At 45.2% G+C, this 16,291-nt stretch overlaps 1 protein-coding gene across 1 annotated transcript in view; it reads right to left on the reverse strand.

Annotated features, from left to right (window-relative positions):
* Nucleotides 1-16,057: 16,057 nt before the first annotated feature.
* Nucleotides 16,058-16,291, reverse strand: part of SHD (Src homology 2 domain containing transforming protein D) — a gene marked incomplete at both ends in the record, with an annotated part of 52,476 nt that continues 52,242 nt past the window's right edge. The window contains one exon of the mRNA XM_081314942.1: nt 16,058-16,244. Within this exon, the coding sequence (XP_081171068.1) occupies nt 16,058-16,244 (187 nt within the window). The remainder of the gene's footprint in view (nt 16,245-16,291) is intronic.

The following is a 16,291-nucleotide window of genomic DNA, read 5'->3' on the forward strand; positions in this document are numbered from 1 at the left end:
CCTTCCCTTCCCTTCCCTTTCCTTTCCTTTCCTTTCCTTTCCTTTCCTTTCCTTTCCTTTCCTTTCCTTTCCTTTCCTTTCCTTTCCTTTCCTTTCCCATCTATTTACTTCCTTCCTTTCGTTTCCTTTCCTTTCCTTTCCCATCTATCTACTTCCTTTCCTTTCCTTTCCTTTCCTTTCCTTTCCTTCCTTTCCTTTCCTTCATTTCCCTTCCTTCCCTTCCCTTTCCTTTCCCATCTATCTACTTCCTTTCCTTTCCTTTCCTTTCCTTTCCTTCCTTCCTTCCTTTCCTTCCCTTCCCTTCCCTTCCTTCCCTTCCCTTCCCTTTCCCATCTATCTACTTCCTTTCCTTTCCTTCCCTTCCCTTCCCTTCCCTTCCCTTTCCCATCTATCTACTTCCTTTCCTTTCCTTTCCTTTCCTTTCCTTTCCTTTCCTTTCCTTTCCTTTCCTTTCCTTTCCTTTCCCATCTATTTACTTCCTTCCCTTTCGTTTCCTTTCCTTTCCTTTCCTTTCCCTTTCCCATCTATCTACTTCCTTTCCTTTCCTTTCCTTTCCTTCCTTTCCTTTCCTTCCCTTCCCTTCCCTTCCCTTCCTTCCCTTCCCTTCCCTTTCCCATCTACCTACTTCCTTTCCTTCCCTTCCCTTCCCTTTCCCATCTATCTACTTCCTTTCCTTTCCTTTCCTTTCCTTTCCTTTCCCATCTATTTACTTCCTTCCCTTTCGTTTCCTTTCCTTTCCTTTCCTTTCCCATCTATCTACTTCCTTTCCTTTCCTTCCTTTCCTTTCCTTTCCTTCCCTTCACTTCCCTTCCTTCCCTTCCCTTCCCTTTCCCATCTATCTACTTCCTTTCCTTTCCTTCCCTTCCCTTCCCTTTCCCATCTATCTACTTCCTTTCCTTTCCTTTCCTTTCCTTTCCTTTCCTTTCCTTTCCTTTCCTTTCCTTTCCTTTCCTTTCCTTTCCTTTCCTTCCCTTCCCTTCCCTTCCCTTTCCCATCTATCTACTTCCTTCCCTTCCCTTCCCTTCCCTTTCCCATCTATCTACTTCCTTCCCTTCCCTTCCCTTCCCTTCCCTTCCCTTCCCTTCCCTTCCCTTCCCTTCCCTTTCCCATCTATCTACTTCCTTTCCTTTCCTTTCCTTCCCTTCCCTTCCCTTCCTTCCCTTCCTTCCCTTCCTTCCCTTCCCTTCCATTCCCTTCCCTTCCCTTCCTTTCCTTTTTTTCCCTTCCCTTCCCTTCCCTTCCCTTCCCTTCCCTTCCTTTCCTTCCCTTCCTTTCCTTCCCTTCCCTTCCTTTCCTTTTTTCCTTTCCTTCCCTTCCCTTCCCTTCCCTCCCTTCCCTTCCCTTCCCTTCCCTTCCCTTCCCTTCCCTTCCCTTCCCTTCCCTTCCCTTCCCTTCCCTTCCCTTCCTTCCCTTCCCTTCCCTTCCCTTCCCTTCCCTTCCCTTCCCTTCCCTTCCCTTCCCTTCTTTTTCTCCTCCTCTTCCTCCTCTTTTGAAATTTCTGTCAACTTCAATCCCTCTTCCACAACTCCATCTTTTTATCCATTTCCACCATCTCAGGAAGTTACGGGTCTTCTCCTCCCCCTCGCCCCTCCCCTCCGTCTGTGCAATCTCTCCCCCCCCCCCTGCAGAAAAACCTGAATGGTTGGGAGGGTCTCCCCCCCCACCCAACCCCTCCTCCATTGAACGATTTGCTGGAAATGACTTCCAATGTCACCCACGGCGAGGCTTCCTTGTAGCTGCTGGCACGCCAAGGGGCACCGAGCAGATGTCGACATTGGGATGATTAATTTCTCCGGTGCCTCCCTGCCCTCCCCCTCCCCTCCCCCTCCCCAAGGCTTTCTACCACAGTGACATCATCCCCTTCTTGTTTAAAGGGAGTGTTGAATAAGTGCAGCCCCCCCACCCCAGCACACACCCCCCACCCCGCCCGGTGAAAGGCTGCCATGTGTGCGCACAGGCTGTCAGCAACTTGGCTGGGAGAGGGTGGCAAAGAATGCAGGAAGGCCTCTGATTAATAACACACACACACACACACACACACATGCACAAACACAAACGCACACAAACGCACACGCACATGGTGCTGCAACCCAACCATCTCAAAGAAATTGTGCAAAGCGAAGGGAAGCAGGAACAGGAGGGCCCATCCTGCTTCTTAAAAGTGGAAGCCAAGGGCCTCCAAACTTAAAACTTAAAAGCATTAAAGCCAAGGGCCTCCAAACTTAAAACTTAAAAGCATTAAAGCCAAGGGCCTCCAAACTTAAAACTTAAAAGCATTAAAGCCAAGGGCCTCCAAACTTAAAACTTAAAAGCATTAAAGCCAAGGGTCTCCAAACTTAAAACTTAAAAGCATTAAAGCCAAGGGTCTCCAAACTTAAAACTTAAAAGCATTAAAGCCAAGGGCCTCCAAACTTAAAACTTAAAAGCATTAAAGCCAAGGGTCTCCAAACTTAAAACTTAAAAGCATTAAAGCCAAGGGCCTCCAAACTTAAAACTTAAAAGCATTAAAGCCAAGGGCCTCCAAACTTAAAACTTAAAACTTAAAAGCGTTAAAGCAAACTTAAAACTTAAAAGCATTAAAGCCAAGGGTCTCCAAACTTGGCCCATTGGAAGACTTGTGGACTTCAACTCCCAGAATTCCCCAGTCTTGAGAATTTTCCAATACAGGCAGGTCCTCGACTTACGACCACAATGGACCCCCCCCCCCAAAAAAAAATTCTGTTACTTAAGGCCAGACAGTGGTGTTCTGTTTGGGGGCATTTTTTATTTTTTTTTGGATCCGTTGATTTGCTTAACGACTGCTGCAAAAACAAGGACGTGAACTCATGTCGGTCGTGTGACTGACCCCTTTGAGGACCCTCCTGACTTATGACCGTGATGGACAGCCTGCGTTGCGATCGTAAGTTGAGGAGTCCCCATTATCTGAGAAAAAAAGGGAAAGGGAGAGGCCAACGGTTAAAGACGGGATCGGAAAATCAGAAATAGGGAAGGATTAGAAGGGAAAAAGGACAAGAAGGGAATAACAACAACAACAACAACAACACAACAATAATAATAAAGTTGGAAAGGACCTTGGAGGTCATCTAGTCCAACCCCCTGCTCAGGCAGGAAACCCCATATACCATTTCAGACAAATGGATTGTTAAAATGGAAACGAAATACAGGCAGTCCTTGACTTACACCAGTTCACTTAGTGACTGAAGTTCCAACGGCACTGGAAAAAAAGTCACTTATGACCGTTTTTCACACTTACAACCGTTGCAACATGGTCACATGATCAGAATTCAGACACTTGGCAAGTGCTTCATATTTATGACGGTTGCAGTGACCTGGAGGGTCACGTGATCCCTTTTTGTGACCTTCCTATGAGCAAAACCAAAGGGGGGAGTCAGATTCACTTAACAACCGTGTGCCTGACTTAACAACTGCAGTGATTCACTTAACAATCCTGGCACAAAAAAAAAGTTTGCAAAATGGAGCAAACCTCACTTAATCAGTGACTTGCTTAGCCATGAAAATGTTGGGCTCAAATGTGGTTGTAAGTTGAGGACTACCTGCATTTTTCTCTAGACTAGAGCAGAATACTTTCCCATTTTGTTTTGGTTTTTTTTCTGTACCCCCAGGATGCCTTTGCTCCGAGCACAGGTAGTCCTCAAGTTACGACTATAAACGAAGCCTGCCCGTTACGATCCTAAAATGAGTTGGTCATGTGACCGGCTTGCTTTTGCTTCTTGTCAGCAGCCATCTTGAAGGGAATATGGCCCTTAACCACAGGGGCAGCCAGATTTACTTAACAACCCTGACAAAAACGGATGCAAAACGGAGCAAGCCTCACTTAGTAACTGTCTTACTTAGCCATGAAAATTTTGGGCTCAAATGTGGTCATGTCACCGGCCTGCTTTTGCTTCTTGTCGGCAGCCATCTTGAAGGGAACATGGCCCTTAACCACAGGGGCAGCCAGATTCACTTAACAACCCTGACAAAAACGGATGCAAAACGGAGCAAACCTCACTTAGTAACTGTCTTACTTAGCCATGAAAATTTTGGGCTCAAATGTGGTCACGTCACCGGCCTGCTTTTGCTTCTTGTCGGCAGCCATCTTGAAGGGAACATGGCCCTTAACCACAGGGGCAGCCAGATTCACTTAACAACCCTGACAAAAACGGATGCAAAACGGAGCAAACCTCACTTAGTAACTGTCTTACTTAGCCATGAAAATTTTGGGCTCAAATGTGGTCATGTCACCGGCCTGCTTTTGCTTCTTGTCGGCAGCCATCTTGAAGGGAACATGGCCCTTAAAACAGGGGCAGCTTTGAGAGGAAGCAACTGAACTTCATTTTTAATGTGTGCCATTGTGCCCACAGGGAAAAAAAATGACAATAAACTGTGTGACTGACTTAACAACTGCTGTGAGAGCAACAAAGATGATTAGAGGACTGGAGGCTAAAACATATGGTTGCTGAAATTGGGGATGTCTAGTTTAGTGAAAAGAAGGACCAGGGGGGACATGATTGCAGTCTTCCAGTATCTCAGGGGCTGCCCCCAAGAAGAAGCAGTCAAGCTATTCTCCAAAGCACCTGAAAGCAGGATAAGAAGCAACGGATGGAAACTAATCAAGGAGAGAAGCAACCTGGAACTAAGGAGAAACTTCCTGACAGTTAGAACAATTCACCAGTGGAACAGCTTGCCACCAGAAATCATGGGAGCTCCATCACTGGAAGTTTTTAAGAAGAGACTGGACAGCCATTTGTCAGAAATGGTGTAGGTATAGGGTTTCCTGCCTGAGCAGGGGGTTGGACTAGATGACCTCTAAGGTCCCTTCCAAACAACAACAACAATAATAATAATAATAATAATAATAATAATAATAATAATAATAATAATAATAATAATAATAATAATAATAATAATGATGATGATGTAGTAGTATTTAACCACTGTGGCAAGGGAGGGAAGCAAAGTGGGGCAAAAATTCACTTCACCGAAATGTCTCGCTTAGCAACAGGGATTTTGGGCTCCTTTGCGGTCGTAAGTCGAGGACTGCCCGGAAAGGAGGCTGCATCTTCTCCGCTTGAAGGGCGATTTCAGCCGAGGGAGGCTAATTGTTACAGACAGATGAAGTCCCCACCCCATCCATAATTCATCCCGAAGAAGTGTTGAAGCATGTCGGATTAATAATGTATCAGACAGCTGGGCTCCAACAAAGCCCATAAGCCTGGGGCAGCAGCAGAGGAGGGGGAAGCAGGGTGTGTGTGCTGAATCCTTGGCTAAAAATACCACTTAGCTGCCTCCCCACTGCGTTCCCCTTCGGTTCCAATTAGCCACCCCAAACACAGATAGTCCTTGATTTACGGCCACGATGGAGCCCAATTTTTTCTTTTGCTGAGGGGAAACATTGGTTAGGTGAATTTTTGACCCGTTTTACAACCTTTCTTGCAGCCCTGGTGAAGGGAGTCACTGAACACGTTATATGAGTCAAAGGGTTAAGTGGATCTGGCTTTGCTCGTCCGAAGGTCGCAAAAGGAGGATCACGTGACACCCCCCGCCCGGGACACTGTGACCGTCATAAATAGGAGTCAACTACCAAGGGTTTGAATTTGGATCACATGCTGCTGCAACGGGTGCAGGTGTGAAAACTGGTCCTAAGTCACTTTTTTCAGTGCCGTTGTAACATCGAACCGTCATTAAACGAACCGCTGTAAGTTGAGGATTACTTGTAGCTCTCCAAGATGAATCCGGAAGAGTCCGCCGATCTGCAGGTTTGCCTAAGGAGCTTCGTCACCCTCTCCGTGCTAGGGGGATTCAGAATAACGGAATACAGGTAGTCCTCGACTTACGACAGTTCATTTAGTGACCACTTGAAGTCGTAACGGGACCGGAAAAAGTCACTTAGCACCGTTTTCCACACTTACGACTGTTGCAGCATCCCTCCCCTGGTCATGTGATCAAAATTCAGACTGACTCATATTTATGACCGTCGCAGTGTCTCGGGGGTCAGGTGATCCCCCTTTTGCGACCGGCTGACGACCAAATTCAATGAGGAAGCCAGATTCACTTAATGACCGCGTTCCTAACTTAACAACTTCTGGGATTCAGTTCACAACTGTGGCAAGGAAGGATGTAAAATGGGGCAAAAGTCACTTAACAAAAGTCTGGCATAACGGCAGAAATTTTGGGCTCAACTGTGGTTGCAAGTCGAGGACTACTGTATTTATACTTTGCTTTGTGCTGACAGCAGTACTTGATCTTTTGCCAAAAAGTATTTTTGTCAGAGTTTTATCGTTCTCTCTTCCTGAAATTCAAGGGGGGGGGGGCGGAAACGCAGCTGCAGGACAATTAGTGCAGGTTCGAGTCCCACCAGGCTCAAGGTCGACTTAGCCTTCCATCCTTCCGAGGTAGGTAAAACGAGGACCCAGATTGTTGGGGGCAATTAAGCTGACTTTGTAATAATGCCGCTTGGGGTATGTGTGAAAGCCCTAACAAGCAGGCATATACATAGAATGAAGGCTATTGCTAAGCACATTTGATTTCTGCTTCTTAGATTGTAAGCCGCCCTGAGTCTTCGGAGAACGGCGGGATATAAATGGGATTTAAAAAAAAACAAACATCTGTGGCTGCATCAGGATTAGATTCCGAGTCTCTGCAATGGCATGCAGCAACTTTGCTATGCTGAGTCTTTTTAGAACCAGTTTTAAGGAGGCAATGATGCCTTGCATGGAACTATCTCTGGCTGGGGAATTCTGGGAGTTGAAGTCCACCCCTCTTAAAGCAGCTCTATCCTATCCTATCCTATCCTATCCTATCCTATCCTATCCTATCCTATCCTATCCTATCCTATCCTATCCTATTCCATTCATTCTGTATCCCATCCTATCCTATCTTATTATTCTATTCTATTCTATTCTATTCTATTCTATTCTATTCTATTCTATTCTATTCTATTCTATTCTATTCTATTCTATTCTATTCTATTCTATTCTATTCATTCTGTATCCTATCCTATCCTATCCTATCCTATCCTATCCTATCCTATCCTATCCTATCCTATCCTATCCTATCCTATCCTATCCTATTATTCTATTCTATTCTATTCTATTCTATTCTATTCTATTCTATTCTATTCTATTCTATTCTATTCTATTCTATTCTATTCTATTCTATTCTTAACCTTGTTATGTGATAAATACAGGTAGTCCTCGACTTATGACAGCACTGGGACTTCCACAGCCAAACAATGCGGTTTTTAAGCGAGTTACACACAGTTTTGCCACTTTCTATTCTATTCTATTCATTGTGTATCCCATCCTATCCTATCCTATCCTATCCTATCCTATCCTATCCTATCCTATCCTATCCTATCCTATCCTATCCTATTATTCTATTCTATTCTATTCTGTTCTGTTCTGTTCTGTTCTGTCCTGTCCTGTCCTGTCCTGTCCTATCCTATCCTATCCTATCCTATCCTATCCTATCCTATCCTATCCTATCCTATCCTATCCTATCCTATTATTCTATTCTATTCTATTCTATTCTATTCTATTCTATTCTATTCTATTCTATTCTATTCTATTCTATTCTATTCTATTCTATTCTATTCTATTCTATTCTATTCTATTCTATTCTATTCTATTCATTTTTTAGTGGCAAAGCCAATTAATGGCTCCTTTTAGTGGAAAGTTTCTAAAGAAATTCAGAAAACAGCCAGACGGTATTTCCCAGGGAAGGCTGTGTCACTTGAGTTTCCTTTTTTTGCCAATGCAAGTAAATTGTTGTGACATAACAAATGGATCCGGTTATTGTTATGAGGTGCCAGGTTCATTAATTGTGCAACCCTGGAAAAAAAGAAAACTGCATTTTTCATTGGATTAGTGGCATATTAAAGTATGGGAAATTGCTCGGCTGAAGCCTGAGCATGTATCAAAGAGCTTGAGGAAAAAACCCCAAAAAACTCTTCCAACGAAGAATGAATTTAATTACCATTTATTGGCCCGGTTAGCAATGTTTGTCCTCCAATATTTGTCTGTTTAAGTGTATTTCTGGACAGAAATGTTGCGTATCGATCTTCGGAGTGTCTGTTTGTAAAAGAGCATCTGTTTATTTGCAAATCTGGCAGATCCAGAGGACAAAATGGTGAATTTCTTCTCTTCCTGCAAAAGAGGGGAACCTTGCCTACGGATGCTCTCCAGGTGTTAGATCTTTTACAGGCAGTCCTCGACTTACGATCCCTGCTCGGCCCAACGTTTCTGTCGTTAAGTGAGACACTGAAGTGTTTTCTGCCCCATTTCGCAACCTCCCTTGCCCCACTTGTTTTAAGGGAAGCGCTGCCGTTGTTAAGTTAGGAACACGGTTGTTAAATGAAACCAACTTCTTCCCCATTGACTTTGCTTCTCAGAAGGTCACCTCGGGACACTGCGACCGTCATAAATGTGAGTCAGTTGCCAAACAGCTGAATTTTGATCTCATGACCGGGGGGGGGGAGCGCTGCAACGGTCGTAAGTGTGAAAAACGGTTATAAGTCGCTTGTGTCAGTGCTGTTGCAACTTTGAATGGTCACTAAATGAACTGTCTTAAGTCAAGGACTACCTGTATTTTGATCCTCAGGCATCATTACCCCCATGTTACAGATGGGACAACTGAGGCTGTCAGAAAAGACATTCATTTTCCTGTCATCCGGGCTTGTAACTGCTACAGGTTGTCCTCGACTTACAACGGTTCATTTAGTGACTGTTCAAAGTTACAGCGGCACCGAAAAAGTGACTTATGACCGTTTTTCACACTTACGACCGTCGAAGCATCCCCACGGTCACGTGATCAAAATTCAGACGCTTGGCAGCTGACTCGTATTTATGACGGCCGCAGTGTCCCAGGGTCATGGGAATCTTCCCAGCTGACCTCTAACCTGCAAAGCTAATGGGAGAAGCCAGATTCACTTAATGACCGCCTGATTCAACAAACACCGGTGATTCACTTAACAACCGTGGCAAAGGAAAAAAAAAGGTGGTAGAACGGGCCACCAGTCACTAAACCATCGTCTTGCTTAATGGAATGGAAATTTAAATAATAGTAATGCGAGCAAGAAGGGGTGGGGCCAGTTCTCGCACTTATGACCGTCACGTGATCTTCCTTTTGCGACCTTGCAAGCAACATCAGCGGGGATGCCCGATTCCCTTAACAACCGTGTTAAGTGTTAACTAACATAACAACCGCAGCGCTTCACTTCACAGCCGTGGCAAGAAAGGTCGTAAAGTGGAACAAAGCTCACTTCGCAACTGTCTCGCTTGGCAACAAAAATTTGGGGCTCCCTTGTGGTCGTGAGCCGAGGACTACCTGTGCTGCTCTCCTCCACAGCTCAGCTCTGTGAACCTAGAGCACCCGAAATAAAGCCCCCCCGAAGGAATTGTGTAATTTTGCACTATGATGCTCTTCCTGTGACCCATGTTTGCCCCGTCGTGAGTGGAATTGTTCATCTGGCCACAATGTTGTTCCTGCCTCTTCACCTTGAAGCAACAAAGGACACAGTTGGCAGGTTGGCCCGTTTCTATGGAGACCGCTGTCCTCGGCTGGGATGGACTCGGGACAAAAAAGGAAGTGAGCAGCGGGATGGAATTGTGCATCGCGCAGTGCCTGGCGCAAGCAATGCCGGTCAAAGGCCAGGAAAGCGGTTTGTCCCAGGAGGGCAGAACCGGCTCAGCCGAACGGATTCCATATTCCTGGCCCCCAAAGCCGCTCTGAGAGATGCATGATGGGAATATCCCAAATCGCAGCCTGCAGGGAGCAAGCAAAATGCAATGTTTGCAGTCTGCCTTTGATTGCTGGTTTGGTTTGAAAGTCTGTTGGCTTTCCATCCTCCTTTACTTTCAGAATACAGGATGGCACTTTGTGTTATGCCCTCCAGCTATAGAAAGAAAGAAAGAAAGAAAGAAAGAAAGAAAGAAAGAAAGAAAGAAAGAAAGAAAGAAAGAAAGAAAGAAAGAAAGAAAGAAAGAAAGAAAGAAAGAAAGAAAGAAAAGAAGGAAGGAAGGAAGGAAGGAAGGAAGGAAGGAAGGAAGGAAGGAAGGAGAGAGAAAGAAAGAAAGAGAAAGAAAGAAAGAAAGAAAGAAAGAAAGAAAGAAAGAAAGAAAGAAAGAAAGAAAGAAAGAAAAATAAGAGAGAGAGAAAGAAGGGAAGAAGGAAGGAAAGAAAGAAGGAAGGAAAGAAAAAAGAAAGAGAGAAGGTAGGAAGGAAAGAAAGAAGGAAAGAAGAGAGAGAAAGAAATAAGAAAGGAAAGAGTAAGAAGGAAGGAAAGAGGAAAGAAGAAAGAAAGAAGGGAAGAAGGGAGGAAGGAAAGAAAGAAGGTAAGAAAGGAAAGAAGGAAGGAAAAAAGAAAGAAAGAAGATAGGAAAAAAGGAAAGGAAAAAAGGAAAGGAAAGAAGAGAGAGAAAGGAAAGAAAGAAAGAAGGAAGGAAAGAAAAAGAAGGAAGGAAATAAGAAAGAAAGAGAAAAAAGGAGGGAAGAAAGGAAGGAAAAAAGAAAGAAGGAAGGAAAGAAGAAAGAGAAAGAAGAAAGAAGGAAAGAAGAAAGAGAAGGAAGGAAGGAAGGAAGGAAGGAAGGAAGGAAGGAAGGAAGGGAGGGAGGGAGGGAGGGAGGGAGGGAGGGATAGAATCTGCTTCTGGGAAAAAGGCCTCCGGTTTCCAGATTTTCTGCATATGTGACGGACTTTTCCAGGGCTGTAATAAGCTATCCGAGGTTTCAGGCAGGATTTTCTGCCTGCACAGAAACCTCTTCTGCTTACTGGAGCAACAGTAACTTACCGTAAATTTACTTACTGGAGTTACAAGATCAAGAAAATGCAAACCCAGAACTTACTGGGCAACCATTTGTCCAGGATGTTACAAGGGTTGGGTTAGAAGACCTCGGAAGTCTCTTAAGATTCTCTTCTCTTCTGTTCTGTTGGGTTACACTTCACGTTTTCTGTTCTGTTCTGTTTCGTTTTGGAATAACAGAACAACAGAGCTGGAAGGGACCTTGGAGGTCTTCTAGTCCAACCCACTGCTCAAGCAAGAGACCCTGTAAATAATTTCAGACAAATGGCTGTCCAGTCTCTTCTGAAAAACTTCCAGTGTTGGAGCATTCACCACTTCTGGAGGCAGGTTGTTCCACTGGTTAATTGTTCTCACTGTCAGGAAGTTTCTCCTTAATTCCAAGTTGCTTCTCTCTTTGATGAGTTTCCATCCGTTGCTTCTTCTCCCGCCTTCAGGCGCTTTGGAGAATAGCTTGACTCCTTCTTCTTTGGGGCAGCCCCTGAGATACTGGAAGACTGCTATCCTGTCCCCCCTCGACCTTCTCTTCGTTAAACTAACCTCCCTTTTAATGAGCCCAATTCCTGCAACCGTTCTTCATATGTTTTAACCTCCCCTAATCATCTTTAAAGGGACGCGGTGGCTCAGTGGGTTAGGACGCTGAGCCTGTCGATCAGAAGGTCGGCAGTTTGGCGGGTCGAATCCCGAGTGCCGCGTAACAAGAGTGAGCGCCTATTACTCGTCCCAGCTTCTGCCAACCTAGCAGCTCGAAAGCACGTAAAAATGCAAGTAGAAAATAGGGACCACTACGGTGGGAAGGTAACAGCGTTCCGTGCGCCTTTGGCGTCTAGTCATGCCGGCCACATGACCACGGAGACGTCCTCGGACAAACGCCGGCTCTTCGGCTTTGAAACGGAGATGAGCACCGGCCCCTAGAGTCGGAAACAACGAGCACGCACGTGCGGGGGAACCTTTACCTTTTACCTTTAATCATCTTTATTCCCTTCCATATTTTGTATTCTATTTTGTTCTATTTGGGTTCATTCCACATTTTCTGTTCTATGGGGTTCTGTTCCATTCCATTGTATGTTTTGTATTCTGTTTTGCTCTGTTCTGTTCCATGTTTGCTACTCTGTTCCATACCTTTTTGTTTCATTCCATTCCACGCCATATTCTATTCTATCTTCCTATTCCTATTCCTATTCCTATTCCTATTCCTATTCCTATTCCTATTCCTATTCCTATTCCGCTCTCTTCCCTTCCCTTCCCTTCCCTTCCCTTCCCTTCCCTTCCCTTCCCTTCCCTTCCCTTCCCTTCCCTTCTCTCCTATTCCATTCCATTCCATTCCACACCATTCCATGTATCATCACAATTACTATGATGGTTTGTTGCAGAGTCAGCCGGATGTTTAGACCGTATTTGGCATATTTGTCCACCTCTTGAGTCCTTCTGAGGGACTGGGGATAAGCAGACGTGAATGTTTAATAATATTAACATATTGTTCTAGGACAGGGGTAGGCAACCTCGGCTCTTTTATGACTCATGGACTTCAACTCCCAGAATTCCTGAGTCAGCTATGCTGACTCAGGAATTCTGGGAGTTGAAGTCCATGAGTCATAAAAGAGCCGAGGTTGCCTACCCCTGTTCTAGGATGTCAGCTGTTCCTAGTTCAAGCTGCCTTTTGCAATTGACCGATGAAGATTTTGTCAATGCCGACGATGCTCAAGTGGTGCCCCAGATGTTTTCGTATTGCACCCAAGGCACCTATCAGACTTGGGAAGCAACGGATGGAAACTAATCAAGGAGAGAAGCAACCTGGAACTAAGGAGGAATTTCCTGACAGTTAGAACAATTAATCAGTGGAAAGTTTTGCCTCCAGAAGCGGTGAATGCTCCAACCCTGGAAGTTTTTAAGCAGAGATTGGACAGCCATTTGTCTGAAATGGTATAGGGTTTTCTGCCTCAGTAGGGGGTTGGACTAGATGACCTCCAAGGTCCCTTCCAACTTTACTATTAGGATTATGATTATGACTGCCTTTGCTTTCTTTTGCCAGAGTCGTTCCACTTCTATTTGCAGCTCTTCGAATCTTCTGAGTTTTCTCCCATTCTTTTGCTATCTCCAGAGTACCCACTATCCATTATTATTATTATTTTTATTGGCTTTCTTCTCAAACAGTTGTTAGGTCTGGTATGTTATGTTGCAGGTGCCTGTCTGTTTGAATTCTAAAGTCCCAGAACATTGTTTTCTCCATTTTGTGGTCCTGCCAGTTCTGGCTTGCCGGCTAAGGCAAGCAAATTTTGCTTACTCTGGCTAGTAGCAGCTCAGAACTGGCTGGCTGAAGGCTCTTTGAAGGCTCTTTGGCTCTTTCCTAGAGACACATCTGCCTTTTTTTGGTCTGCAGCTCTTTCTGGCTTGCAAAGCAGACAGGACCCACCTGTCTTCTCGGGAAAGGACAATGAAAATCTTGGCAATGTCTGAGCTTGGCGGTCTTGCTTGCACACATTTCATTAACCTAACTAAGTAGCATCATCTGTCTGAGCGGGTGTGAGATTCTTCTCCCCGTGTCTGTACAGGTAGTCAACTTACGACCACAGCTGAGACCAAAATTTCCGTTGCTAACTGAGACATGGGACTGGAGTTAGCCTCCAGTCATATAAGGAGATATGACTTCTTTCTTTTTTTCTTTCATTCTTTCTTTCCTTTTTCTCTTTCTTTCCTTTTTCTCTTTCTCTCCCTCCCTCCCTCCCTTCTCTCCCTCCCTCCCTCCCTTCCTTCTTCATGGAAGAAGACAAAGAGATGACATGGGACCACCATCATATTTAGCAAGGAAAAAGACCCTATGAAGAACCTCATTCTTTTCTTGTTTCATTTCTGGAGAATTAGAGAAATGTGGATTGTTCCTCACGGTCCAGCCAATCTCAATGTATACATTTATTTTTATTTTTTTATTTTAATTCCATTTATATCCCGCCCTTCTCCGAAGACTCAGGGTGGCTTACAAGCTTAGCAGTAGCCTTCATTCTATGTATATGCCTGCTTATTAGGGCTTTCACACACACACCCCAAGCGGCATTATTACAAAGTCAGCTTAATTGCCCCCAACAATCTGGGTCCTCATACATGGTTGTACTTTGACAATAAAGGGTCATTCGCATTCGCATTCCTCTCCCCCTAAAGCTTGGACCAATGGATCTCGTGAAAAAGGGATGAAGGAAATGAGTAAATGGGCTACTTCAACCGATTTCAGCCCCAGCGTAGATATTGCAAATGTACAGTAGATAAACGTTTTGTCCTATTTTTTTTCCCTGCATCATAGGTCCGCAGACCTACGTCGCCGGTCAGAAAGAGGAAGACTCCCAGCTTCTCACCCTTCCTTGCCTAGCCAGACCCTCCTCAAATTGCTCAGCATATATTAAATGAGGCAAAGTGGGAAAAGACAACGGACATACTCCTCGACCTACGACCACAACGGAGCCCAAAATTTCTGTCGCTAAGCGAGACAGTTCTGAGTTTTGCCCCATGTTGCAACCTTTCTTGCCACAGTTCTTAAGTGAATCACTGCGGCTGCTCAGGTGGTAACACGGTTGTAAAGTGAATCTGGCTTCCCCCATTGACTTTGCTTCTCAGAACGTCGCCAAAGGGGATGCAATCAGCCCCGGAACGCTGCACCCGTCATAAATATGAGTCAGTGGGCCAAGTGTCCAAACTTTGATCACGTGATCGTGGGGATGTTGCAAGGGTCGTAAGGGCGAAAAACCGTCCTAGGTCACTTTTTTCACTGCCGCTGCAACTTTGAACAGTCACTAAATGAAAGGTCGTAAAGCGAGGACTATCTGTTCAGGGGAATCTGGTTTCTAGTTTGGTTTCTGGAGAATTCAGACAAGCAATTTGATGGGAAGGGGGATTTTGACGGCGTACCAGTTTTAGATTGATGTTCAACCGCAGGGATCTTCAAACTTGGCCCTTTTATGACTTGTGGACTTCAACTCCCAGAATTCCTCAGCCAGGCAGGCTGGCTGAGGAATTCTGGGAATTGAAGTCCACAAGTCTTAAAATTGCCAAGTTTGAAGACCCTTGCTATATATCATTCCAACCAGATGTGTGGACTTCAACTCCCAGAATCCCCTAGCCAGCATGCTGACTGGGGAATTCTGGGAGTTAAAGTCCACCTGTTTTCAAGGGGCCAAGACTGACAAAAACCGAGTAGCCTTTCCAGGTTTCTAGCAAGCTACAGAAAGAGGGAGGGAATTACAGGCCATCCTCGACTTACGACCAGAATTTCCACTGCTAAGCGAGGCAGTTGTTGAGCAAGTCACGTACGATTTTACAACATTTTTGTGCCACTGTCGTAAAGTGAATCAGTGCAGTTGTTAAGTGAATCCTATGGTCGTTAAGCGAGTCCATCTTCTCCCGTTGAGTTGGTTTGTCAGAAGCTGGCTAGCATGTTTGCAAACGGCGACCATGGGGTCCCAGGACACTACAACCGTCGTAAAATTCATGCCAGAGACCAATCAAATTTTGATCACATGACCTGGGTGACGCCTTTACCGTCGTAAGGGTGAGGAAAGTGGTATGTCGCTTTTCCCAGTGCAGTAACTTTGAATGGTCACTAAACAAAGAGTTGCAAGTGGAGGACTACTGTAGTCGCAGCAGTGTGATACAGGAAGTCCTCGACGTACGACCACAACGGAGCCCCAAAATGTACGTTGCTAAGCGAGACATTTGTTAAGTGAGAGTTTCGCCCCCGTTTTACGACCTTTCTTGCCACCGTTGTTAAGTGAATCGCTGCAGTCGTTAAGTTAGTCGCAGAGTTGTAAAGTGAAACCGGCTCCCCCATTGACCTTGCCGGTCGGAATGTCGCAAAAAGGGGACCACGTGATCCCGAGACACGGCAAACCGTCATAAGTGGGAGTCAGTTGCCAAGTGTCTGAATTTAGATCCCGTGACCACGGAGGATGCTGCAACGGTCGTAAGTGTGAAAATCGGTCACAAGTCACTTTTTTCACTGACGTCGTAACTTTGACTGGTCATTAAATGAACTGTTGTACGTCGAGGACTATCTGTAGTTTAGAAGCCAAGAGGCACCATTATTGCTCGAAAACAGGAAAGGAAGAGGAAGGGAAGCCTCCCTCCACAGGGAGGAAACACCCCCCCCATCAAAAGGGGGGGGCACATCGTCTGTAAGTCCCTGTGAGACCCCCCCCTTCTCCAGACCCAGGGGAGGATCAGAGCCGATTGTCTGAATCCAGAGCGAGTCCGTGGCGTCCACCCAGTTGGTCTCACGCAGTCTGAACTGCCACGGGATACAGTAAGGAAAGATGCTCGGCCCCTTTGATAGGCAGTTCTTGAGTGGTGTAGTGATGGATGACCTCTGGGATGCTCTCAAAGGGGGCGCTGTTTTGGCCCAAGATGTATCTGTTCTCCTTCGTCCGGGTGAGCTTCATGTGCATAAAACTTTGGCTGCTCCTGCGCAAGAAAAATAGGACATAAATTAGATTTGATGAGATTTTAGA

The sequence above is a fragment of the Vipera berus genome (genome assembly GCF_964194415.1).
Source record: "Vipera berus genome assembly, chromosome: 1".
NCBI classification, from domain to species: Eukaryota; Metazoa; Chordata; class Lepidosauria; order Squamata; family Viperidae; genus Vipera; species Vipera berus.